The 27,485-nt window shown below is 41.4% G+C and overlaps 1 protein-coding gene across 1 annotated transcript in view; it reads right to left on the reverse strand.

The window, feature by feature from the left end:
• Nucleotides 1-6,968: 6,968 nt before the first annotated feature.
• Nucleotides 6,969-27,485, reverse strand: part of LOC134204188 (uncharacterized) — a 66,094-nt gene continuing 45,577 nt past the window's right edge. The window contains exons 2-4 of the mRNA XM_062679012.1: nucleotides 24,943-25,522; nucleotides 8,550-9,042; nucleotides 6,969-7,708 (exon numbers count right to left, since the gene is read on the reverse strand). Coding sequence (XP_062534996.1) covers nucleotides 7,540-7,708; nucleotides 8,550-9,042; nucleotides 24,943-25,354 — 1,074 coding nt within the window. The 5' untranslated portion in view covers nucleotides 25,355-25,522 and the 3' untranslated portion in view covers nucleotides 6,969-7,539. The remainder of the gene's footprint in view (nucleotides 7,709-8,549; nucleotides 9,043-24,942; nucleotides 25,523-27,485) is intronic.

The following is a 27,485-nucleotide window of genomic DNA, read 5'->3' on the forward strand; positions in this document are numbered from 1 at the left end:
AGAACGTGAATACAAATTTAAACTAACTGAACCTTTACAATGCATTGTTTCTTTTTTTTTTTTTGAGCAAGTGTAAACGGAAATTTGCATCCAGACACCTGAGGAGATTAACTCAGGTAGTGTGGGGATGGGTATGTTACCCGACCCACTAAAACCAAAACCCTTTCGCCAGTCCGTACCCCCGGCCCGCAATTAAGCAATACATCAGACTATTGAGAACGCTCACGCCTATGCTAACGCACTTGACGTTAATACACATCGACTTCAAGGGTGGTAACCTCACCACCCGTCGATCGCAAGCTATGATAGTAACCTAGCGGTCCGTATCATAATCTCACGTTGGAGACGAGCACCCCGACAACAACCACCGCGCATGAACCGCAATGACCTCTATATCTACATACGGAGGTCCCCGCAGCCCAACCGCGACATGTTGGTTGTCGGGGTGAGCAAAGTGTTCACTGCATCACAGGTGCCCTTACTGCATTCGTTGGTTTTGTTCAAGACGCCACCACCGCTGCAGTTTCGACATAATCTGTTGAGATGCTGTATTCACCGCATTCCATATAACTTCCTCCCGGCACATCCTGTCGACGAGGTTGTCCAGGGTTGTATCCATACCGCTAACAAGCAGCATGACATTGCGTTCTACCTCGAATCGCGGGCATGCGAACATCACATGCTCTGCCGATTCTATCTCACCTACGCATTCAGGACACTCCGCAGAATCTGCGAAGCCAAACCTGTGTAGGAATTTTCTAAAGCAGCCATGTTCAGACAACACCTGTGTTAGGTGGAAGTTGACTTGACCATGCTTCCTATCAACCCAGTTGGACACATCCGGAATCAGTCTGTGGGTCCAACGACCTTTGACTGCGGTGCTCGCGACACGTAGGCACATCAGCCGGTGTACTCTGATCAGTTTCTTTACATTGTACTCGGCCTTTAGTGCTACGGCCCATGCCGGTACGCCATAGCGGATGATAGACAATGCTACGCCCGCTATCAACCTACGCACTTGGCCATGCACCGCCGATCTGTTGGACATCATTCGTGATAAAGATTTTATCGCCAATGAAGCCCGCTGACATACATAATCGACGTGGCTCGTAAAATTGAGCTTATCGTCGACCATCACGCCCAGATGCTTAAGAGACCTCACGGAGTTAACTGTGCAGGTCCCTACTCTTATCCTCGCTTGCTGCAACCCATGACGGTTATGCACCACCACGACTTCCGTCTTGTGGTGTGCAAGGGACAACCGCCTCGAGTTGAGCCATTCCTCCACTCTGCCAATCGCGTATGAAGCCTTCAGTTCGACTTCGTCGAGAGTGTCTCCTGTTGTCTCTAGCATTATGTCATCCGCGAAGCTTTCTATTTTCACACCGGCCGGGAGACTTAAGCGTAATACTCCGTCGTACATAATATTCCACAGAACCGGTCCGAGGATCGACCCCTGTGGAACACCCGCAGACACTACGATCGACTTTTGACCAGCATCCGTGTCGTATATCAGCACTCTATTCTGAAAATAACTTTTCAGTATCCTGCACAGGTAATCCGGAACTCTCAATCGGTGCAGGGAGTCAGCAATAGCTACCCAGTTAGCATTGTAAAACGCATTTTCTACATCAAGTGTAATCAATGCGCAGTACCTAATACCTCGCCTGTTCAAACCTCTCGCTATCTTGGCCGTATCCGTTACCGATCGAATTGCTTCGACGGTGGAACGACCTTTACGGAAGCCATACTGCAGTTGTTTGTTGTTTGATAGCCCACCAGTACGCTCGGTATAGGTCGACAATCTGTTCAGAATAACCCTCTCAATCAGCTTACCAGCTCCGTCGAGCAGGCAAATCGGTCTGTATGCCGAAGGTTCTCCCGGGGATTTCCCAGGCTTGGGCAATAGCACCAATTTCTGTCGTTTCCAACGATCTGGAAAGTTTCCTTCATCCAGACAACGGTGGAGGCAGCTCCTGAGCATATTTGGAGCGGCAAGAATCGCGTGTTTAAGGGCCAGGTTCGGAATACCATCCGGACCCGGCGCCTTATTGAGCTTAAAACCTCTTGCGGTTTCGATAAGCTCTTCGATAGTCACTAACGGGACCACGTCAACCGACCCATACGGTGTATCAGGCCAGTCTGGTGAATCATGCTTCGGGAACAGCCCTTCAACGATCCTAGCTAACATCTCCGGAGATCTCTCAGGAGGTGTGCTATTTGTTTTAGCCATCACTATCCTGTAAGCATCCCCCCATGGAGTGTTGTTTGCCATACTGCACAGCCTTTCAAAGCATGCTCTTTTACTACACTTTATTTCTTAGTTTAGAGCTCTGCTTGCTGTCTGGAATGTCCGGCGTCTATCAAGTCGATCAACTTCGTTTCTTGCACGTCGTAGTCTTCTTTTGGCTTTAAGGCAAGATCTACGAAGTTCAGCTATCGCGTCAGTCCACCAGTACGCTGGTTTGCGGTTCCCATATGGCTTACACTTCCTTGACATAGCCATGTCGCAAGCTCGTGTGAAAACATCGGTCAACTCGTCACCATTAAGGTTCAAGGTCCGATTTTCCCACTGTAGTGATTCAATCAGCAGTTCTCGATCGAACTGTAAGGTGCGCCATCCTTGGTCAGCACCTCTGAGCTTTCTCGTAGCTCTAGATCCAGTGGGGGTATAGCTAACCATAAAATGAAGTTCCTGATAGTCACTAGCTGTATACCCTTCATGTACTCTCCAATGTGTGTGTGTTTTGTGAATATCGAAGTTGATTGTTATTCCACTGCCGTAAATTGTATCATTATCGTCGTGTATTTCATCAAAAAATTGTTTCGTGCGCATCGTAGTATAGATTAATGAAATAACATCATTATTCCGCCAAAAAATATCGCAGCGTAAAAGCATTTCGTTCTGATAAAGCTAAATTGCCGCTGTGAATTCGTTAAACATGAACTCTAATACAACTACGAAACAGCAATCCGCATGTAAACAATGCGCAGAAGAAATTGCTCGCGGTTCTGATTGTATTGGTTGTGAAGGATTCTGCAATGACATTTTTCACGCTGCGTGTGTTAATTTGAGCCATGAAGACCTGATCCAATATCGCCGAAAATCAAATTTCTGGTGGTTGTGCACATCTTGTATAAATACGATTCGCAAGTCTCGTAATGATCGATGTAATTCCTCTGCGACATTGGAAGTTCAACCGCGAAAACCGAGTACGGACGAGATCACTCGTATTGATAAAGAATTAGCTGAGATAAAGCAACAGATAGCTAATATTACCCAATCTTTTGTGCATGTCACTGATGCCCACATCGGAACGAGTGAAATATCGGATCCCAATGGAAACCGTCCTCTTGCAGAATCATCACTATTGTGTCCAACAGAAATTCTACAAGGCACAAACACCGATAGCAGATGCAGCACCGTAGAGAAGAGATCTCCAAACGATCGTTTTTGGTTGTTTTTTACGAGAGTAAAAAATTGCGTAACTGAGCGACAAATACTGCAACTAGTCGCTGATGCTCTGGGTACCAATGATGTTTCAATCAAACTACTTGTACCTGCTTGGAAGGATGTATTCTTCTTCTTCTTCTTCTTCTTATTGGCATTACATCCCCACACTGGGATAGAGCCGCCTCGCAGCTTAGTTTTCATTAAGCACTTCCACAGTTATTAACTGCGAGGTTTCTAAGCCAGGTTACCATTTTTGCATTCGTATATCATGAGGCTAACACGATGATACTTTTATGCCCAGGGAAGTCGAGACAATTTCCAATCCGAAAATTGCCTAGACCGGCACCGGGAATCGAACCCAGCCACCCTCAGCATGGTCTTGCTTTGAAGCCGCGCGTCTTACCGCACGGCTAAGGAGGGGAAGGATGTATCATCAATGCCATATGTATCGTTCAAGATTGGAGTAAATATTCGCCTCAAAGAGATTGCACTTCGTTCATCGACTTGGCCAACTGGACTATGCTACAGAGAATTTCGTGATACTGTTTGGGAACCACTAGGATAAAACGATGATTTGCAATACTTAGCTTTTTATTTTTGTAGCGTGTTGTTAGAGCTTGTTGATGTAACTCCGATTGTTCATAATGTTTTCATGTGTATATTATTCGTAAAATCTAGATTAATTACCATTCAATTAGACCAATTGTTGTCCGTTGAATTGACAAATAAATAAATAAATAAATAAATGAATAAATCCGGACGTCCATCCCGCGCTCAGAAGGTCACGTCGATGCATGATTCACCGTTCGGTCCTCTGAATGTTGACACTTGGCCTTCATTCAGCAGGACTACAATAAGTCCTGCTAGAGACTCTAGCAGAATATGACCTCTAGCGTTGGTGAACCTGGACCCCAGTCCACCGCCCACGCGTTGAAGTCCCCTGCTACTACTAACGGTTTTTGACCAGTTAGTTTGACCGCAAGAGTGTCCACTACGTTTACCTTTGCTATAACGAAACCCTCATCGTTAAGAGCTACATTGAGAATGGGTAGCTAATCCCAAGCCCCATTTATTGTGTTCTCTGTACAATTTCGCAAGTTCATTCAATCACGGAGTAGCAACTACGAATTGTACGGTCATAATGCTCAATGCTCAAAATGTACCTTCCAAAAATGTTCAGAAAGTTTCCGGATTGTAATTAAAAGGCCATACTCATTAGTTCAATTTAGCAGCGCACCCGAATTTTTTTAATTTATGTGTGAGGTTTTGAACAAAAATTTTCATCCTAAAAATATGGCCCTGGGAGGGTGGTGTCCACCTCGAACAACCCCCACCTCCGTGGCTACGCCACTGTCCTTTCTTAATAAATATAGGGTATTGGTGCAAGTGAATACTTAAAAAATAATGCGTTTGCCCGGAATAATGCAATGATAAATGTGTACTTTAGAAGTTGGTATTTCCCCAGAATAATGAGATAGCGAATGTTTTACGTTCTTCAAAAAGGTGTATCTGCCCGGAATAAGGTAATGGGAGATGTGATCCCTTCTTTAAAAGAAGGCGTTTTCACGAAGTAAAGACATTGTAGATGTGGTCCATTCTTCAGAAATAGGCTTTAGCACAACATAAGGCAAAGGGTGAACGAGGTTGATTTTTTATTGGTAGTATACTGCCACTAACCGCAAGTCGAGCACATCTGTAGATGGCGTCCATATTACCCATACTTGAATGTGATATATTCTTATGATGTAGATGACCAGAATAAGAAAAAATACATGAGATCCCCCGCGGTAAGACGCGCGGCTAGAAGGCAAGACCATGTTGAGGGTGACTGGGTTCGATTCCCGGTGCAATTTTCGATTCGGTCTAGGCAATTTTCGGATTGGAAATTGTCTCGACTTCCCTGGGCATAAAAGTATCATCGTGTTAGCCTCATGATTATAATTGTGAGCCTCGCAGTTAATAATTGTGGAAGTGCTTAATGAACACTAAGCTGCGAGGCGGCTCTGTCCCAGTGTGGGGATGGAGGACATGGGATCCCTTCTTAGGGGCCCCATTCATGCTCCGATGTGTTGCACAACTTTGACTCCACCCCCAGGAAATTTGGTTCGGCCGGAGTGAAGTCGGAGCGTCTGTGGGCAAGTTGTACGACCGTTTTATAAAATCTCACAATAAATGCTGAATTAATTTTCGCGAGTTCGAACATTTCGTGGAATAACAATTAGCGGTATGTAACAGTCGCGTCGCGTTTATTTGAAGGAACCTTAATGATTGTTGAAAATCTCGGACAAAATTTAGCTATGGACAACAAAATAATTTAAGTGTTAGCAAGAAACATATGAAGGGTGTGATCCTTCATTCAGGTAGAACACTTCTAAATGAATGTCTCTGCACTGTAAAAGATTGAGATTGTTTTGAGAAGTGTCTGGTATTGAGAGGTGTCCGATGCTAAACGGTAGTAGGTACATTTCCTTGCTCAAGGAAGTTGGCATAGTGCCAAAATTTCAACTCTTAAAAGACTCGTGACGTGACAATCGCTACGCGACGCGACGAACATTGGCTGCAGCGACCCAACGATTGAATCGCGGCGACTAGTTGTCACAATTTCGGCGATGAAATCGCTTAGGCCTAGGGGAGCTTTCATACTCAAATCTTATGTACGAATTAAATCAAGAGCAAGACGAAACCCGCCAATATCATCGCCCAAAAAATTATGCAGGACTCGACAAATGTGATAATACGATTTTGCATGCAAGCGAATAGTAAATGACATCGTTTAATCATAGAGGATTGCAGAAACCAAATCTTGTATCACTTAAATGATAAAATTAAATTCAGCATTGTATCAAAATCCAATGCTAGCACCGAAAACGGTGGTGAGGGTCATTGAGCATGTGAAAAAACATGTTTTTAGACCACCCCAAACATTTTCAATTAGTTAAAATTGGAAAGTTTGCTGTAAATCTGAATAATTTCTGATTTGATTTCACTCTTACAGCTCGTGTTATCTTGTTTCATATATATTTTTCTGATTGGCAAATTTGGGATAAAATATTAATTATTTTACGCTAAGTGTGGCAATTTTCAAACCCAAAATGTGTCGCAAGCTTTAACGCTTCATTAAGCTTCACAAAAGTCAATCTCCTTAGATGCGTTAAACCTAAACATGACTAGTATCTTAACTATTCACAAACTTACCCTTTGAGATGGAATCCCACACTCCGTCAGCATCCGGAAGTACAACATAATTAAAGAACCCTTCCCAGCCAACAACGACATCCGCTCTATAGATCTACAGCTTCATCATAATAGTGCATGATGTTTACTTACCCCGCTTTCCTGGTTATTAACTGCAAAATTTTCATGGGGAGCAGAGCTTCCTGTCATGGAAGACTTAAACGCTCGGTTTCGCATGCATACATGTTTTAGTTTAAATAGATTTCCTTTTTATTCCAGAATAAATGCACTTAAATCGCTAAAACGACTGGTAAAACGGTACATAATAATACTGCTTGGCTTTCAGTTGCTCACATAAGTTACCACATCTTATTTATTCAGTAGACTGTAATTGGTTTGATTTTTTTTTTTATATTTATGTTTATCTTACTCACAAGTATCCATAAGCTACCTATAGTTTACAATTTTACAAACTGGTGATCATCCGTTTCTGTTGTCCTCTGTATGTATGAGCCCTTTTATGTATTTATTCTCAGAAGAAAGAAAAAGTTTAAAATGATCAGCTTTACTAATCGATTCTAATAAGTCTTTCTTGCACCTTCAAATTGTCATCCGGAGAAGGAACAGACAAAATCTACGCGACACAAGTACGTCTAGAGCTACTGTCGTGGGTGGTTCAATTTGTGCCAGATTTGTTTGAAAAGTGCATGTCTACACAATACTATTATTTGCTGCCTTTTTTGCTGTTTTTTGTGGTTCAGTATGGGGTTTTTATTTTGCGCTCGTACACCCTCTCGACGCGCGCCAATTGCAATATGGGGGAAATTATACAATCACGGTCGGGTTCTGATACAAGCAATCGTTGCATGAAAGATGATGGCAATAATACCTCCGGGATGGTGAGCAGGAATTTACCCCAGGAATCGGATGTTTGTGAAAATGGCTTTGGCTGGTCGCTTCCGGTTGCAGAAATTGATCGTCCTTTGTTGATTGCCGGTTCGGTTCTCGTGCAAGCCGACGAGCAGCTTGAATATATCATCCCGACTAGGGACGCACAGATAGCGGGCGTCGGCGTCGTATCTAAATGAGATGGAGATGGATGGGGAGAATTAGAAATTATTATTTCAAACATTTTCAACAGCATCGAATGAACCTCGCTTCATTCAGGTGAAAGGCTTTGTAATATCGAAAAAGTAAACCATAGTTTCGGTAGTTGTATATTTCCATGAAAGATGGTGTAACAAATAAAATAGCTATAAGATTTTTGTAAAATCGAAATGAGATTAAAAGAGATTTATCGCTGAGTGGGGTCAAAACCAAATTGTTTCAGAACGCTTCATCGCAAATCAAAAACATGTCTACTCTAGAGCCATAAATTGAATGAAAATGACACTACATTGAAATGAAGCATCACTTGAGGATAAATCAGCAGCTATGAGTTAATTCGCCACTGGTATGGTTATTATTTAAAGATGGGTTGACACCTGCCGCTATAAATAGGTACAAACAATTTGGCAAGTTCGGTAACAGACGAGCTTTCATTTCATGGGACGTCAACTTTTGCGATGTAATCATAATAGAAGTGGAGCGTGCTCCATTTTGACTGTTACTAATATTGAATGCTTTTTACCCTCAATATACTATAAATAAAATAAGGGGCCTTCCTTAGCCTAGCGGCTACAAAGCTATGCACGCTGAAGGTTGCTGTGTTCGATTTTTGTCTAGGGTTGGACATTTTGCCGACTTCTCATAGGAGTATCCGCGTGTTGGCCTCATGGATACAAGAATGCAAAAATGGCAACTTGACTCAGAAACCTCAATGAACAATAAGCTGTGAGGCGGCAATGTCCCATTGGGAGTTGTAATTCCAACTAAGAGTTACCATTAATAAAAACTGCCTAAACCTACGATTCATACTCACGTCCTGCTCCTCGAGTTCTGCCTCTTCCAAGGATACCTTCGATAGTACCGTCCCGATCGTTTATTGCCATTGTCCGTCAACTGGTCCTCTCCGTCGACAACTAACCCCATATCATCGTTCCCGTTCGCTTCCGTGCCCGTCGTACCCGTTCCGGACGAATCCTCTATGTACACAACCGGGAGCGGTCCCTCGGGCATTTGCTCCAGCAGCCTCATCAGCAGTTCCGATTTGATATCGATGTCCTCCTCCTCCCTGATCCGCTCCAAGCTTTGGCGGATCAAATCGAAGCTTTCGCCGCTGCTTCCTCCCACGCCGTTGTGATTGATATTGTTGCTGCTGCCGCCGGAGCCGGAAGATGATGGTTTTTTACTGTCGTCGGTAAACAGCACCGGATTGCCGTCGATTTCGTTTTCCATTTCAGCCGACACCGATGACGACGGTGGCACTTCTCGGAACGTCAAGTCAAATCCATCGGCTCGGTGGCGGTTGTAGTCTGGCGGAGGAAATGAATGAAAAAGTTAAATGCGATTTTTTCGGTTCTGAATTTTTTAGATTGCTTTCGAGGAAAGGTGGGTCGCCTGTTGTTGTCCCAGGTCGGGGCACATAATTAGGAAACGATGCGAGCACGCATCAAATAAGAGATGGTACTTTTGTGCAACTTAAAAGAACGCTCGCAATTCTAATAAATGTATTGAAAAAAATATAGGAAATACAATGTTCAAGACAAACATTTCTAGTCGTTTCAATGTGATTTTTTAAGCATAAATAAAGGATCATATGCAACACAATGCACATCTTTGGGGCGGCTACACTCGGGTTCCGTTATGTTTTCCTTAAAGCCTCTAAGGCCTTCTAACATCTTCCGTTTGAATGGCCAGTTTATAGTGCTGGCGTTGATGTTATAAATAGTGAATACATTTTTGAATATTTGGTTTTTTGAATAGGAAAAATATTTTATTGAGTCGATAATATTGATAATAAATTTGCATGATCAACTAAAAAACGACCTTAGTTTTTTCTTAATATTTGACCCGATTAAACACTTGATTTAAATTCTAAATACCCCATGATCTTCCATACGCTTTCATGAGTGGGCACATGAGAAAGCCCTGAGTAAGTACCTATAAAACCATTCTTCCCCATCATTTTACTTATGTTGGAAGGAAATGCGTGCTCGAACAGAAAATCTCCTTGGAAGCTTATGAGCAAACAAGAAAAATGAATATCAATGAATTTTGCTATTTCGCTGGTATAGGATAATGGAAATGAGCCTTATTTAGGCAATACTGTTGGGCTGTACTGCGAAGAAAATCACTTGAAAGATGGCTGTGTATGGTTGGTAAAAATAATCTTCTAGACTTTAACGGCACCAGTACTTAGTTTGGTTTGTGAGCTTCACTAAACGGTCGTTGGTGAAATTTCACGTAAGGACTTTAAGTATTGTCTTTTTTGTTTCTTTAACACGACAGGACATTAAACCAATCCAAAGTCACTTCGACCACCTAACGATAATGTAGTTTTGTTGAAGAAAAAACTAATCTGGATTTCTCAGCACTAGTGCGGTTGAAGGTGTCGGTATTCTTTAGACGCATTGTGGATGCCGAATTTTAGCCGAGTTATCAGTTAAAGTTAGTAAAATAAATTCAGACATTTTTTTAACTTAACTAAGACGAGTTTAGTACTTTTCCATTTAATCCCCCTACGTTTGTTATCTTTACAGATACATATTTTGACCTCAACTGTGAGGCCGTCTTTAGTGTCTCGTACATGACGTACGAGACATTGAAGACGGCCTCTCTGTTGTGATCCAAATACGTATCTGTAAAGATAACAAATCGTAAACTAAAAGAGCTTACTACAAATCGTAAACTAAAAGAGCTTACTTACGACCATCATAGGATTTCTGTTTTTGCCATTTTCAGCAAATGAAGAAAAAGAGTTATTTCTGATACATGATCAAGTCTAGGATTAGTCTCCATAGCGTTGTAGTTTCATTTGTGAACAAAGTTGATGATATTAAATAAAGCTACTTGATAATAATAATTTTTATGACAATAATATAAATAAGTTACTGAACCATTCAAAGGGAGTGTCTTCGATTCAAAGCTTATTAATGTCGTAACAGGCACAAAAATTGCGGTGGTATCCTTTGTTGGTATTACACCCCCCACTGAAACATTGCCTCTTCGTCGAAGTCGAGTCAAGTACGAGACACTGAAGACGACCTTACTGTTGAGGTCGAAATACGTATCTGTCAAGGTACAATTTAAGTGGTGGAATTAAATGGGATTGTACAAACTCGTCTTATGACAAGTGAAGACATTCCACTAAAAAGCTCAAAATAATTTTCTTAACAAAACATTATTTTCTGTTATTACAAGCACTTATCGTGAGATAGGTATCTTAACCTTTTGTCTGTGCTCTGGGGTCAATATGACCCCAGGCCACTTTGAGTGGCTGCCATTTTTTTAGTTGTGAACCGATTCTCATAATTTTTGGTAGTTTGGTAAAACTCGCCGAGATCTGTCTTCTAGGTGCAAATTCGCTTGAAAAATCTTTAAAATATGCGCTACAGTGTACTTTTTTCAAAAAACTTACGTTGTCTGTGCTCTGGGGTCAAATTGACCCCAAATTGAAATTGCTATAACTTTTTTAATGTTTGGCCAATTTTGGATTTTTTGGACTGTTTTGAAAGATAATTTCATCATCTTTCGTCATCAAAGATCGCCTATAGGTGGGTGCAGTTCAAAATGGATTGGATTTTCGGATATAAGTACAAAAGGTTAATCTGGACTAAATTTGCTGCTGAATGATATAACCTTATAATGAAAAAATAAGCTAGTACTTATAATTGTGTTATAAGTATTCTTATTTTCTTGGTCGATCCATATTTTTTGTTTCAATTTTTTTCATTGTTGAAAACGGTGATGATGCCTTTTCGAAACAATCGATGCACATCGCTTCAGTGTAAGGCATAACTATAGTTATTATAGTTATAAGTTCATTTAATCATCATGCAATGTTCTGTGAAATTGTTCTGTAGCATACCAACTGCCGTTTTTGCAATTCTGAGGTCAATCGAGCAATCAGAACCAATTTCCAGATCGAATGAGTGACGGAGGTGTATTTTCCTATACATTTTGGCTGAAATCCCCATACAAACTTCAAATCAAATGCGCCAGCTTATGCAACAAGCGATTGAGCTGAAATTTTCAGAGATTGATTTTCTCACCCAAAGACACAATTCTGGGGGGTGCCCCGTGGAATTCGACAACATTTTTTTCTCCCCATACTAATCTGGGCCAGTCTATTGCCTACCTTACGATGTGTACAGACGCTTGCTTTATAGATACATGATATAAACGTTAGATGATCAAAGTTTAAAAGTTTAAAATTATCAAATAATCAAGAACAGCCTTCTATGTTCTATATGTAGCAGTGATCGTTTAAAAATATGAAAAAAAACCATGATTTACTTACAGAGGAAATATTAACAAAACAATAAAAATCAATTATCAATGTTCCTCCGGATTACGGTACATAAAACGCTTTCAAAAAGCTTACTCATTTTCAATGCAGTTATCCTTAACAGATTTGTTTGCTGCAAAGAATTCGTTGAATTCGTTTTTATTGTTTCCTTTTAAGAATGGGCTGTATCGGGCTATGGGCTAAAAAGCTGTAGACAAAATACATTTTTTTTAATGTAAAGGAGAAGCATTACCGCTTGATTGAATCCAGCTTTTTATTATAGCAACGGATCAACTATGGTATTTTAATTTTGACACATGGTGTGTACAGATTCAGATTTTATAGTAGTTGCACAACTTGGACTCCGCCCCCAGAGAATTTGATTCGGTCGGAGCCAAGTCGGACCGAGCCAAGTTTCTTGGGGGCGGAGTCAAAGTTGTGCAACACGTCGGAGCGTATGTGGGGCCCCTTAGCAACCTGAGGAACTTGATTCACAATAATACGTCAACAATTTTCACTTTCTTTTCCTATTTTCAGCTTGGTTATGCATATTCATTTTATTTAGAATATTTTTGAGTAATTTAAATATCTATTTATCATTTTGTGCATATTCATTGGAGAGTCTCCAACATTTGTTTTTGGGAATTTTACTGGATAAGGATTTATAATCAAAATGTATTCTTCAGCCTGAATTTCAACTGTTCTTGCACTCAAACGCTACCGAACTCCAGGTATTCCGTCCAGTAATTATTGGCAAGAGTCTCCAATGGAGACTGGATACCTGGATTTCGGTAGCGTTTGAGTGCAAGAACAGTTGAAATTCAGGCTGAAGAATACATTTTGATTATAAATTTTTATCTAGTAAAATTCACAAAAACAAATGTCATATATGTGGGGAATAAAGTGAGCCCGAAAAAAGCATTTGCAGTTTTTGGTTACATTGCTAACGAATTTGAAATTACATCGTAGTAGGTATTTGAAATGCCAGCATACTAAGAGGCTAATGAGAAGAAATTTGAAATTGAATCTCAGTAGGCTGACAGGGAATTCTAGATTGTTAGCAGGGGACAAAGAAAATAAATAAAGGTCATTCAGTGTTCGTTTCTTGAGGCGTAAACACGCATTTGTTTGCAAGTGTCCAACGCTTATTTAAAAAAAGCTAGCTGGAGAACGGATTTGCGTGGCTACGACAATACATTTAATGCATATCAGCAAATGTTGAGTTTTCCTGATTCTGTCTTGGATTCTGTAGTTTGTAGTTTGGTTTTTTTTGGCTAGCTTGTGGAATGGGAAAGTGGTAAATGCATCATGAAACAATCATGATTATCCTTAAACAATTGAAAAATGCTCCTTAAAAAATCTGATCATTTTTCCTCAAATTATTGAACAAATTACCTTGGAATATATAAAATGCCCCGTAAACATTTGAAAAGTGTACCGTAGAAACGAAAAAAATGTACCATAAACAATTGAAAATGCTCCTTAGAAAAACAAAGATTTGCTATTTAACTAATGATAATTGCGCAGTATATTGATATAAGAATTATTGTGAAATAGTTGAAAAAGTACCTTGAAATTGGCTGTCTTAAAGTAGAATCTTATGCACCATTGTTTAGCCCCTGGAGTATGAAGCTGATTGTTTTACTTGGTAACCCTATTCAACAGAAAAATGCTCCGAAGACTAAGAAAAATGCTCCCTAAAAAGAAGAAATACTCCTTAAACCAATAAAAAATGCTCCTTAACCTGAGAAAATGCTCCCTTAACTAAAAACAGTGCTCCGTAAAAAAATGAAATGCTCCATAAACTTATACAAAATGTAATCTTAGCCTACAAGCAATTCAAAGCATTGTTGAAGAAATTGTGCACCAGACTGCTCATAGACAAACAGACGTCCCATACAACTGCACATCGCATAAACATGCTTGACGATACGAATTTCATTAAAATCACATTGCATATAATGCTAATAGGTTTATTCATCAATTTCCCTGCATAACCACAAAAGATATCTTAGTTACAAGATAAATGTTGTCGCTTCGGTTCCCTTTGTTCTGCTGTCCGAAACATGCTGGGTACCAAACTTTCAAATTGTATGTATTTGTCCTTCATTGACATTTGGCACCCTATCCTCGCCAGCAAAAGATGTTCCGGACAGCCACGACAGCGACAATTTTTATCTTGTAACTTGAATATCTCTTATAACCACCCACGGCTTGAGGAACTCGAAATTGTCGAAATCTGCGCTTACAAAATTTTCTAAGGAGCATTTTCAATTGTTTACGGTACATTTTTTCGTTTTTACGGTACACTTTTCAAATGTTTACGGAGCATTTTATATATTTCAAGGTAATTTGTTCAATAATTTAAGGAAAAATGATCAGTTTTTTTAAGGAGCATTTTTCAATTGTTTAAGGATAATTTCATCTGTTTTAATGGACAATTTTTGGGCTGCCCTTGTGGAATCTCTTCCACATGGTCGGTTATAACTTGCTTCAAAATACCAAAAAAATCTGTCCAACACAAAACATTTTTCAGAAAATAAATCTGCACGGACCAAATATGATAAAAATAAATAGACATTTATTCTTTTTAAAATAATTATTGTATTATTTGCTGTGCTGTTCGAAGAAAGGACATGCTTAATTAGAGTGAAAGGTGTACAATGATGGTGGGCTACCATGCGTGCTTGCGCTCATAGACCGCCGAAACCGGCACTCGCCAAAACTTTTCGACCACAATTTTGACAAGGGCTAATACGGGCTCCAAATACCACCAGAGACGACTACTAACTGGTGGCCACTGACCTAAGAAGCTGGTTCAGACACAATGCGGACAAGAGAGAACGGTTGTAATTCTTTGGTTTCCGACCCTTTGCGCAATCAGGAGTGCGCAGGACGTCTACATAGGTAATGCGCCAATGAGATCGTCATTAATCCTTGATCTAAAACAAGAAAATAGCTGTAGAAAAGGATGAAAATAAATGATTTTAAAAAATGGTTACGGTAGGTTACGTCTCAAAACAACCAAAGTGAAAATTTTCACCTCGTAAACAGTTTGCGTGGTTCCTTAGCAACAAGAATTGTGCCATAAGCAGGGATGCCAGGTGATATTTTAAAATGTCTTCATAGTTGTTTAAAAATGTCTTCAAATGTCTTCAACATTAAAATTATGATTATCTCCCTTAGCCAGTCGACAAACTCTAAGAATAAAAAAAACATCTCCTTTTTAACTAATGTGGAATAATGTCTATTTTTCAACATTTGTTAAAATTCAAGAGAATTTACTTTAAAATTTTCACGAGATAGTGTATAACGAGTTTCCCCTGGATTTTCTACTGAGTCTTTGATTAAAACTCTACCGCATTTTTTTAACTGAATTTCAACGTGGAATTCTCCCAAATTTCTTTTTAAAGAATACCCTGTAGGGATTCAAAATTGACCGTGTAATACTTGAAGAAACATTCAGAGAAATATTTTAAGGATCTTCTGGATACATTTTTGGAGCAACTTCTGGATAAATTCCTGATGAAGCATCTTATTACTCATACTAATTTCTCTAACAACTTATTATTAAAATCTTTATTAAAGAGGTTTTTAGCCCAAGGCTAGTTCACCTCCGAAACTTCTGGAGGACTCATGAAGAAATTTCCCGAGCAATTCCTGTTAGAACATTCCAAGGATTTACTGAAGGAACTTCTAGAGAAATTTCTGAAGGAACTTCCGGAGGAACTGCTGGAAGGAGGTTTCAGGATGTTTCCCTGGAAGAACATAAGAAGAAGTTTATGTAGGCTTCAGGATAAATTCCGGAGGGATTTTCCTGATGAATTTCTAAAGGATATTCCTGAGAAACAACTTGAGGAATTTTCGGTGTGACTACTGAAGAAATTTATTAAGAAACTTCTGGAGGAAATCTTGGCGATAGTTCTGGATAAATTCTTAGAGGAGCTTCTTGAGGTATTTCTGCGGAAATTTCCGAAAAAAAATCTGGAGGAAATACTAGAAAAATTCCATAGTATACTTCAGAAGGCATTCTTGGAGAATCTTTCGGCAACATTTTTGGAGAATCTTACGAAGGAATTCATGGAGGAACCACAGAGAACAGACATGGATCCTCGAACAAATTTTCGGTAAAAACGTGTGTAAAGATTTAAATCGCACCTCAGCGCCGCCAACGCAGGCTGCCCGACATAAAAACTCAATCTCACTAAGTGATGGCATTGGCATACACTACATAAACAATGTAGTGCTGCCACCTAGGAGCGAGACTAGGAGCAATTCGAAGTGAACACTAGCGCTAAAAAGTAAAACACGGCAAATTTTAACCATATTTATCAGCACACTAGCACCGCGCACCGGGGGCATAACGACATACTTCAAAATGACCAGTAAAAACTTTACACAAGCACGCGAATGAAGATGAACGTCTGTTCTCTGTGGAGGAACTTCCGAATGGATCCCTGGAGGAGCTTCCGCAGGAATTCCTGGAAGAACTTTCGGAAGTATTTCTGGGGGAGCTTCCGGAGGAATTCTGCTGGAAGAACTGCTGGAAGAATAATTCGTGAAGGAACTAGCGGAGGAGTTCTGGAGGATCTTCCGAAGGAATTCATTAATGTACTTTCGCAGGAATTTCTGGGCAATCTTATGGAGGAGCTCCTAGGGTAAATTCCTGGAGGTCGCGTGGTCCTGGTGGGACAATGGGGGATATAAAATGGCATTTAGGGTCACTTATGGAATGGGGTGAATCTCATTCGGTGATTTTGAACGCCACGGTAACTACCTAGATGTCTAGTGTTCAACTTTCCACTCTTTTCTCCGCTTTTGCAAAAACTAAACTTTATCTCCTTTCCAATCAACCTTTATTCTTTACTATCACCAGGCTCCAACATGCTGACCACCCAGTTCGCCACCCAATTCACCACCCCCATGGACGCCCATTCGATGTTCTCCTCGGCGTCCCTGGTGAAACTTGTGGAAATTAGGAAGAATTTTCCGTTTAAATTCTGGAGGATTTCCTTTATTTTTTTCTTTACGGAAATTATTATTTACTTCCACGATAATTTGTACTGAATTTTTAATTTCAATTCTTTTGAAAATCAGTTCGGTGCGTGATTTCTCTTGTTGCGGACTGCAGAACGATCGCGCGATCGGCCGAAATATTTTGTTCTGCATTGCGCGTCTGGTAATAAAAATCAGTTCAGTACGAGATTTCTCTTGTTTCGGACTGCAGAACGATCGCGCGATCGGCCGAAATATTTGTTCTGCATTGCGCGGCCGGTAATAAGAGTAGCTATTGAACAAGTAAGTGCAGTGCGTGTTTTAGTCGTCGGGAAAGAAATAAAATATCTATCTTGTGTTCGGTGGCTCATGCGCATGTCGCGCGCGGTCGAAAAAAGCGAGTTCTTCAATAGTTTGCTGTAGCCATCGAGCAAGTGAGTACAGAGTGCTGTGCTTCCGCGCGGTCGTCCAAAACGCGAATCTCGTCGTCCAAAACGCGAATGTTTTTTTAGCTTTTAACTCGTACACACTTAAGTCATTTCACCGTATTCGGTAAATTTTACCGAAATCTCAACAGCAGAACTGTTCGGTAATTTATTTTACAGATTTTTTGTAGTTTTTTCCATTGCTCAACTGTCAAAATCACCGAAAATCAGTTGAATTATTTACCGAACAGTTCTGCTGTTGAGATTTCGGTAAAATTTTACCGAATTCGGCGATTTATTTTAAGTGTGTATTAGTGTTATTTCCCATCCCATAGATCGCATCGCTTACCAAAGTGAATCCAGATAAATTATCCTTTGTTACTAAGACGATATCCTATCCCAAGACAATCGTGGAGATGCAGAGGTATACTCGGTCTCTAGTAGCAACGAGAGTCGGACTAACAATCCTTCCATACCTATATGATCGTAAGGACGTGGCCGGCGCCGTTATTGACTTTAAGTATTTGAGCTCCTGAAACGTGTACATTGAGAATGGGTAGCTAATTCCAAGCCCCATTCATTGTGTTCTCTGTACAATTTCGCAAGATCAGTCAATCACGGAGTAGCAACTACGAATTGTGCGGTCATAATGCTCATACTCATGCTTTTGAATTTAGACAAGAAATTCCTGATAATTTTCATCGGAAATTCTTCTTATTTTACACCAAAAATTCTTTTAAATTTTCACTGACAATTATTTTTCAAATCCACAGAAAATTCAAAAAGTTTACCGATGGATATCCAGAGGTATGTCAAAAAGATCAGATGAATTCAGAAGGCATTTAGAAAAAAAATCTGGTTCTAGCTCAACGGTTGATTAGATTGAATCAAGTCATAGAAAAATTCAGTTTACTTTTGCCGTAAATTAGATCGGTCATTACGCTCCGATGCAATGATCGAAATATTTTTTTACAGACACGTCAAAAACGTCGCTGCCATCGGGATTTTTTTTAACCAGCGCACAACTCAAGGTTAAGTGCGTAATATTTATATGATTTTCATAGAAGTCGCAGAGTTTATAAGTAAGTAATAAAATTGTATTTTCTATTCGCTGGCTTATTGATTGTCTTCAAATGTCTTCAAATAAGTAGATAAGTCTTCGAATATTTCGAAAAGTCTTCAAAATGTCTTCACAGAGATTGAAATGTCTTCAAATTGTCTTCAAATCTGGCATCGCTGGCCATAAGTACTGTACACAGTAAGTGTCAAAATTGAGCTATCACAGCTGATTTATGGCTAGCGTAAAATAAAAAGCTGGAAATATATAATATACAAATTTTGGTACATACTCCTTTTTAAAATTTCATCTGAATTGCTCAATAATTGTGGGAAGTTCAGTACCCCGTTACACTTAAATATTGTAGATCCAGTTGAAAACCGAACTGAGCTCTCGCGATAATCGCATTTTCTACCATTTCCGGATGTCGCAACTGCATCGCGAGTGGTGCGCATGTTGGCGCACGATTATGACATAGATGCGCACTTCTCGCAATGCAGTTGCGACATCCGGAAATGTGAGAAAATGCGATTGTCGCGTGACCTCAGTTCGGGTTTCAACTGGATCTACAATAATGTCACCTTAATTGATTTTGCCGTCGAACACAATATCATCGGACATATATCAATATCATCGGACATGGCAGCAGAGTTATGGGCTCATGGCGATGAAGCCTCCACAAAGTTATTAAGGGAAGTCGATATCAACTGACCTGGTCCCAGGTCAAGTCTTTTTTTTTTTTTTTTTTCCAGTAGGGTGGGAATCTGCATCCAGACACCGGTGGGCTACCGGCGAACGGGGTTTAGCTATTGCCGACCCGCTAAAACCACCCTGTTCACAGACCCTGAGTCTCCCCGGAACAGCTTTTTAGGCATTACTTCTGGGAGGGGTCCGTGCTACTACGCACGCCCACATACTAGCTACCCACTAGCTTCAAATCACAACTAGCTACCCACTAGTTCCTCTACCTCATAACTAGCTACCCACTAGTTCCGCTACTACTTAACCAACTACCCGCTGGTACCTCACCCTCGAGACTGGCTACCCACTAGTCGGCGCTATCCGACTGCTGCTCGGCGCGCCAATTGCGCTGCAAGATGCTGGCAATCTGAGTGGTAGCGGCCGAGACCGCGTTCCACTTATCAACCTCTTGACACATCCTCTGGATAAGATTATCCGGAGTAGTGTCCCTCCCGCACACCTCTAGCATTCCGCTTCTAACATCGACGAAACGAGGACATACGAATAGTACGTGCTCGGCAGTTTCGTCGACCCCTGGGCAGTCCGGGCAGACGGGAGAGTCCGTATGCCCAAACCTATGTAGGTACCACCTAAAGCAGCCATGGCCTGACAGGAACTGTGTCAGATGGAAGTGAACTTCCCCATGCCTCCTATTAACCCATCTTGATACGCTAGGTATCAGCCGATGGGTCCACCTACCCTTAGAAGAGTTATCCCAGTCCCGTTGCCACTTGATAGTCGAAGTGACTCTAATGGCTTTACGGGCTCCTCTGGTTCCGCGCATGTCGAAACTCTCCTCGTCTTCCCGTATGACTAGTCCGATGGGTAACATACACGCAATCACACAAGCGGCATCCCGTGATACCGTGCGGTAGGCACTTATCACTCTGAGACACGCTAGCCTGTACACTCTCCAGCTTCTGCAGGTTACGTTCGACGCTAAGCGCCGAGGCCCAAGCTGGACCGCCGTATCTGAGGATAGATACTGCAACCCCAGCTAATAACCTGCGTCTGCTGGAGCGCACTCCCGAGCTATTGGACATCATCCTGGATAATGCCGCAATAGCTGTCGAAGCTCTCCTGCAGGCGTAATCTACGTGACTGCCGAAGTTCAGTCTATCGTCGATCAGCACCCCGAGGAGCTTCACCTCCCGCTTGGAAATGATCTCACAGTCGCCCACGCGAACCACTGCCTCCTGTACCGACTTACGGTTGTTAACAACAACCAACTCTGTTTTGTGATGAGCTAGCCCCAGCTGCCTTGAGCTCATCCATTCCTCCACTACAGCGATCGCGTGGGCCGCCGTAAGTTCCACTTCCTCAATCGACTCTCCGTAAACCTCCAGCGTTATGTCGTCGGCGAAGCCAACGATCTTAACACCTGGGGGGAACTTCAGTCTTAAAACACTATCGTACATAGTGTTCCATAGCACCGGGCCCAGGATAGATCCCTGAGGGACTCCTGCGGTGATAGAAGCACTACCCTCCCCTTCATCGGTCTCGTATAAGAGTACGCGATACTGGAAATAGCTTTCCAAAATGTTGTACAGGCCCACCGGAATGCCCAACCGGAGTAACGAGAGCGCGATGGCATCCCAGCTTGCGCTGTTGAATGCGTTCTTGACGTCGAGCGTCACTATCGCACAGAATCGAGTTCCCCTCCGCTTGCGTTGTATCGCTACTTCCGCAGTTTTCACAACCGAGTTGATAGCATCCACCGTGGACCTACCCTTACGAAACCCAAACTGATTGCTTGACAGGCCGTTCGTACCTTCGGTGTACGGGGTAAGCCTGTTGAGGATAATCCTCTCAAGCAACTGTGGTGTCCAGTAGGCAGATTGGTCTGTACGCCGATGGGTCACCTGGTGGTTTCCAGGCTTCGGCAACAACACCAGCTTCTGTCTCTTCCACCTATCAGAAACTGCGCTCGTCCAGGCATCTCTGCATGGCTGTCCTGAACATGTCCGGGTTAGCCATGATCGCTGCCTTCAGAGCGAGGTTTGGAACTCCGTCGGGCCCCGGAGCTTTGTTCGTGTCAAGGGTTCGGGCCACCGCAAGCAACTCTTCGTTCGTCACCGCTGCCACTTCAGCCACTTCAGCACTCGCGTTCTGCGGTGCTGGTTGTGGCCAAGGGCTTGTGGCATGGGACGGGAAGAGAACCTCGATAATGCGATTCAACCTTTCCGGCGACCGTTCGGGAGGCGCCAGCCCCCCTCTGGTCTTCGCCATTACTATCCTGTAGGCATCGCCCCAGGGATTAGCATTGGCGTTCAGGCATAGGCTGTCAAAACACTTCCTCTTACTGCTACTGATGGCCTTGTTAAGGGCCAACTTCGCAGCTTTGAACGTCAAGCGGCGTTCATCCCTCAACTGCTCAGAGCGAGCTCTCTGCATCCTTCGCCTAGCCCTAAGGCAGGTTGACCGAAGGTCTGCGATTGCTGCACTCCACCAGTATGCTGGAGGTCTACCGTTCCTCGGTGGTGCCCTCCTCTGCATACTGGCATCGCATGCACGTGACAGGACAGCTGTCAGTGCGTCCCCTGTAAGACTGTCGGTGTTATCCCAGCGCCGCGGTGAATACTTCGCTGTCGAAGCTTTGGGCCTTCCACCCACGGACCTGACGGGGATTTCTCAACCTCGACTGCTGCACACCACAGCTGATCACGTAGCGGATGGCTAGGTGGTCGCTGTGGGTGTAGCCTTCGTCGACCCTCCAGTTCAGTCCCCGGCTGAGGCTGGGGCTACAGAACGTAACGTCAATGAACGACTCCACCCCGTTCCTACGGAACGTGCTGGTTGAGCCGTCATTGACTAACACGACTCCAACTTTGCTAGAGCCTCTAACAAAGCTTGACACTCTGATTGGTGCAGCGGCTTCCCCACTCCACCGCCCAAGCATTGAAGTCCCCCGCTATGACAACCGGCTTCCGACCTACAAGGTCGGACGATAGCCTATCGACCATCCGGGTGAATTGCTCTATTGGCCACCGTGGTGGGGCATAGCAGCTACAATAGAACACCCCGTTGATCTTAGCTATGGCGACACCTTCGACAGGTGTGTGTACGACCTCTTGGACCGGAAACCGGCCCGTTGTGCAGATCGCCGCCATCTTGGAGTCGTCCGCGACCCAGTTTCCATTATTGACAGGGACACGGTACGGATCTGCAAGAATAGCGACGTCGGTCTCTGACTCAGAGACCGACTGCCACAGCAGCTGCTGGGCAGTAGCACAATGGTTAAGATTCAGCTGTGCTACCCGCACGGCGATTTCTTATTGCCACCACCGAAGGGACAAGTAGGTCCACCCATAACATGGTTACGGGCTTGCTTCCTACTAGCGCAGATAAGGCACCTTGGTGCTTTATCGCAGGCCTGCGCAAAATGTCCCTCCTCTCCACAACGACGACACAGGTTACTTCGATCCGGCCCCTAGTCAAGTCTAAAAGAGATCTTTTGTGTTGGCCTTATGAGCTCCTAGCGGTAGAAAAAGACTCACAAGTGAGAGTGCTCCGAACATATTATTACAGTTGCCTCTCCACATCTTGATATTGAAGGGATCTTTAAGATAGGGAGAGATCGAGAAATGGAAGGAAAATGTGAATGGGTTCCTTGGATCAAAAAAGTTCGTTGCTGTGAAAAACGACAACAAAACAAATGTCATTTCTCGTTATTGATGTGTTTGTTATTGCCTCAAACCGGTCTAGTAGCCTAGAAATTTGAATACATCGACATAGGGAGGAGAGTGAGTCCTGAACAAAATATTCCCAAAACACATCTAGATAAAGATATATCGTCATAGGGAGGTTATCGAGATGTAGAAAGCAAAAATGTATGTGGCTTGAAAGGACCGAGAAAATCATCGACATAAGGAAAGATGTCGAGAAGTAGAACATCGAGATGTAGAGAGTCGACTGTATTCTCTATTTAATTAGGGTATCTGTCCCTATATCAATAACAATAAGCCAATGCGCATATGAAGTGCATTTATTTCTCACCCAATAATCAAGTAACATGAGAATAATTATGCTCGGCTCACGTCATTTTTAATTGATAACAATTCGGTAACTTTAAAAATGAAATTGTTATCACATTATAGAAGTATTTAGTTAAAAAACATCATCACTGCCATGCACCTATTTCAATAACATTCAAAAACAGTTAATCCTATGCCTGTACCTATATCAATAATACTGTTTCCAACATAAAATACGCACACTATTACTTGTGTGTATACGTAACGATATGATTGCAGTGATGCCGAATTCTTCAATGTTTTGTATTTGAGTTTAAATATGATTACAAAATTGCAGTTTTTGTTGTTTTGTTTTACAACTTATCAGTTTAAATTTATGTTTGTCATAGCTTATCTCTTCGATATACCTTGTTTTACAAACATAAGAGTTGAATTTCACAATGAAAGTTCATTCAAGCATTTTTGAAATAAAAATCTAGTTCGGCAACCCTTGCAGATGCTGCAGGCCATGTAAATAGTTTGGAATACGGACAAGAATAATTTAGACGTTGTTCGAAATAAACCTATATCAAACTATAGGAAATCGCGTTAGTTTTTCAAATATGATTATATTTAAAGTGAAAATGTGATGTGCTCTATGTGTTGTAAAGTGTATTTTGAAAGGATACATTTGTTTTAGCTTGAAATTGAGTGGAAAACAACGGCCTGAAATGAGATGAATCTGCTAGTAACAATCGAGCAGTGCATCAAATCAACAGTTCAGAGGTAGGAAAATGAAAATAAATGTGTTTTATAATTTTGTTTTTAATAATTTGAGTCTTGTGAACTAAAACATTACTCAAACGGAATTTTAAATAATATTCCGAACATTGGAGAAGGTGGTCTATTTATTATTGTGTACATACGATGTGAGAAATTGTAATCAAATTGATTTTTTATTTGGTTTATCGACGGTTGAGATTAATATACGGGCTGTTATTAATATGGGAACAGATATTTATCTATTTATTGATTATTTGGTCTTCAGCTTCGCTGTAAAGACTGCTGTAGTTTAAATTAATTTAAACCTGATACACACCTATTTTTTGCCTTTCTCGTATACTAAGTACACGTAAAGGCTATATGATCACTCCAAAACAAAACTTTTGATAGAAGGCTCGGAGACCCATAGTGTTATATACCAATCAACATTAATTTTTGAACTCACAGCAAGCTGCCAAAAAAGCACTCAAAACAAGTATTATAACAAAAAATTAAGCTCGTACTTATAGCTATGTGATAAGCAATCTTATTTTCTTGGTTAATCCATAGCTTTTGTTTCAAAATATTGATATATATATATATATATATTCCAAGATTACTGAACGGTAAATTAAAAAACACAGATCGAACGCAGTTTGTAGCGAGCAAATCGTTTTCAACAGAACACCGGGATGAATCGACCTCGTATTCTTCGAATTGGGCGATGAAGTTTTTGTCATTGCGAATAAGTACTCTGCGACCTTTTAGCGACCTAATGTAATTCTGATGCTCTTGTCTTGTCAGTTATTCCGAAGGTTCCCTAAAACCATCATGAAAGCTACAACGAACCTATTCGACGTATAGTTTATGTAGGTTCTGCGAAAAAAGTGCGATACAGTGTGGAGCCTTGCCCATACGGTACAGTAGTCAGTCGCCCAGTCCATGGGTCATCAGTAGAAAGTAAATCACAGAAAAAAAAACTGTCTACTCACCTTTTGACTCTGGTAGCGTATCTGACATGTAGCCGTCCGCAGTGGATTCATCGCGATAGTATGGCGACATCGGCCCTGGTTGATAAAGGTGATGGTCCGGAGGATACGCTTGCGGTTGTCGGAAATGGTGCTGCCCGTAAAGGTAGCCCTCGTCCGGCGGTTGATGGTGCTTCTGCAGCTGGCCAGGTGGCTGATGATGCTGCCGATAAGCAAAACCATCGCCAGATTCAATTAGTGTCGTCGGTTGGCGCTTTGATGTGCTGATGCTGGATGTCGATGATGTGCGATGTCCAGTCGGCCCGGAGGAAGGAAACATTGCTGTAGGGCCGGCTACGGCTGAGCGGATGTAAGGGGAAGCACCACACAAAGTTCCTATGAATAGCTGTAAGCACAAAATTACTATCGGCGGCATTTTGATTTTGGTTGGCTGCGCGTCAATTGCCAGCCACACTGCAGGTGAAACGTAACACTATGGGTATGCGATTTGAGGGGTCCAATTTTGCGTGGTGTGACTGCGTTTCTGGTTTCCTTTCTCGTGTAGGTTGTTCAGCAGTTCCGGCTCATAGTGTGCGTAGATTATCTTAAATTGTAAATAATGTAAAAAAGATATACATTTAGAAATAATATTGTCATTAAAACATAGTAAATAGGAAATTGTGGATACTAATACGGGAAACTGTTAGAATAACGAATCTGACGTGGTATCATTGAGAATACCAAATTGATTGATTCGGTATTAATTGGCTTGAAATCATTTAATATTAGTAATCTTAACTCGCGCTAAAATACCACTGTTTTGTAAATTTCCCACGAAATCCAATATCGATTGCTTATTTCCATGCAACACTGGAAATGGATAAAAATATAATCCAACATTCCATTGAGTTTGATCCACAAGTTTCTGCTTTACTACCGACCGTAAATGCTTCAAAGAAGTCATCAAATTCTCCTGACTGTGCGAGCAGGAAATGACCACACAGCGAGGGAGGTGATTGGCATGTTCTGTTCCAACATCAGACGAATCCTACATTTCATTACTGACTCACTTTTCCACCTTCTCCGTGAGGCCGTCATCCTCCGTCCGTTAACCGATCTTTAAATAACAAACCTAAGAAGCCCTCCTAGCCATGTGACATTGTGACAAGCCATCAATCTCGTGTCGTTTAGTGTGCCCAATTGACGGTGTGGGATGACGTGACGGCGAGAAGATGATGGTTTTGCTTGCGATGGTGTTTGAAGTGGCACAGGCAGGCAGGCGGTGCATGACATTTGGCTCTATATGTACATCTGTTTGTGCAAGAATTGTTCCTAGAATGCCTCGTCGGAGTACTTTCCGCTTATGGTAAATCTTGTAATGCTAAATTCTGATACCTAGGAGTGCTCTGAAAACATTATCTAGATTTGTTTTGTGGCACATGTGTGAAAGAATAGCTTAAATGGCAACTTAGAATTGTGATAGAGTTGAAATAAAATTTGAGGATTAATAAATAAGCGTAGGTAAATCGTAAATAACATTCCAACATCTTTTTATTTAATCTTTTCTAGTGCTCTTTAAATGTTCAAAATGTATAAATTAATTTCAATAGAAAATTTAACACACAATAAAACATGAAACGCTCATTCACATTATCCAAAACAGTATAATTATCACTATCATGGTTCTATCAGTACATGAACCTAGGCTTGCAGATAACAATGAACCAATAAAAATAGGTAGATAATAGCATTTACTGATAAAATTGTCGTTGACACATTTTGATATCTATTTTGTTGTCGATATAAAAAATGTGATATTTTCAATCCTGTCAGTTTTAGCGTTACAGTAAATGGTAAATAACTAGCATAAATGTTAGAATTCAATTTAATATTTAGGGGAACTGCTCCTGGTATTCATCTCATGGCTTCGATATTCATCCCATCAAAAACAAAGCAATGGAAAACAATTTGCTTTGTTTATTATTCTTGTAGGGGGAATGACGGCTCTGGCTCTGGCTCTGGTTTTGTTCTATTATTGTCAGGGGGGTTTCTATAACTAATTATGCTCAAATTTGGCCTAAACATTCTTTATATATCAAAGCGTATTGTGACCAAATTTCATAAAATTTAGTCAACAAAAACCCCCCATGACAATAATAGAACAAAACCTGCCAAAGCCGTCATTTCCCCTATTTTGATAAAAAGAAGCGACAAAATTGATGCTATATTTCTTTGTTTCGCGATGAGTTGAATATTTGTTCAGTGATATGGAGACCGGGACAGTTCCCCTATTCAGGAAAAGAAATTAAAATGGCTGAAAAACTTCAGACATCTAACGCATGCATGTTGACCATAGAGATATTAACAAGCCCTGATTTTCATAGAAATATTCTTATTAGGACTATGCCACTATTAGTATGACTTTATGTTTTGACTGGAAAGCACGAATGTTCACTTTCCAACGCCTCTGCTTGCAAACCACGCGGGATGTTGAAATTTTGTAAATTTGGGTTTTAGGCACATGATGATCAATGCAATTATCGTCACTAATTGGTTCACAGGAGTGA

This window comes from Armigeres subalbatus, unplaced genomic scaffold, assembly GCF_024139115.2.
Source record: "Armigeres subalbatus isolate Guangzhou_Male unplaced genomic scaffold, GZ_Asu_2 Contig435, whole genome shotgun sequence".
NCBI lineage: Eukaryota > Metazoa > Arthropoda > Insecta > Diptera > Culicidae > Armigeres > Armigeres subalbatus.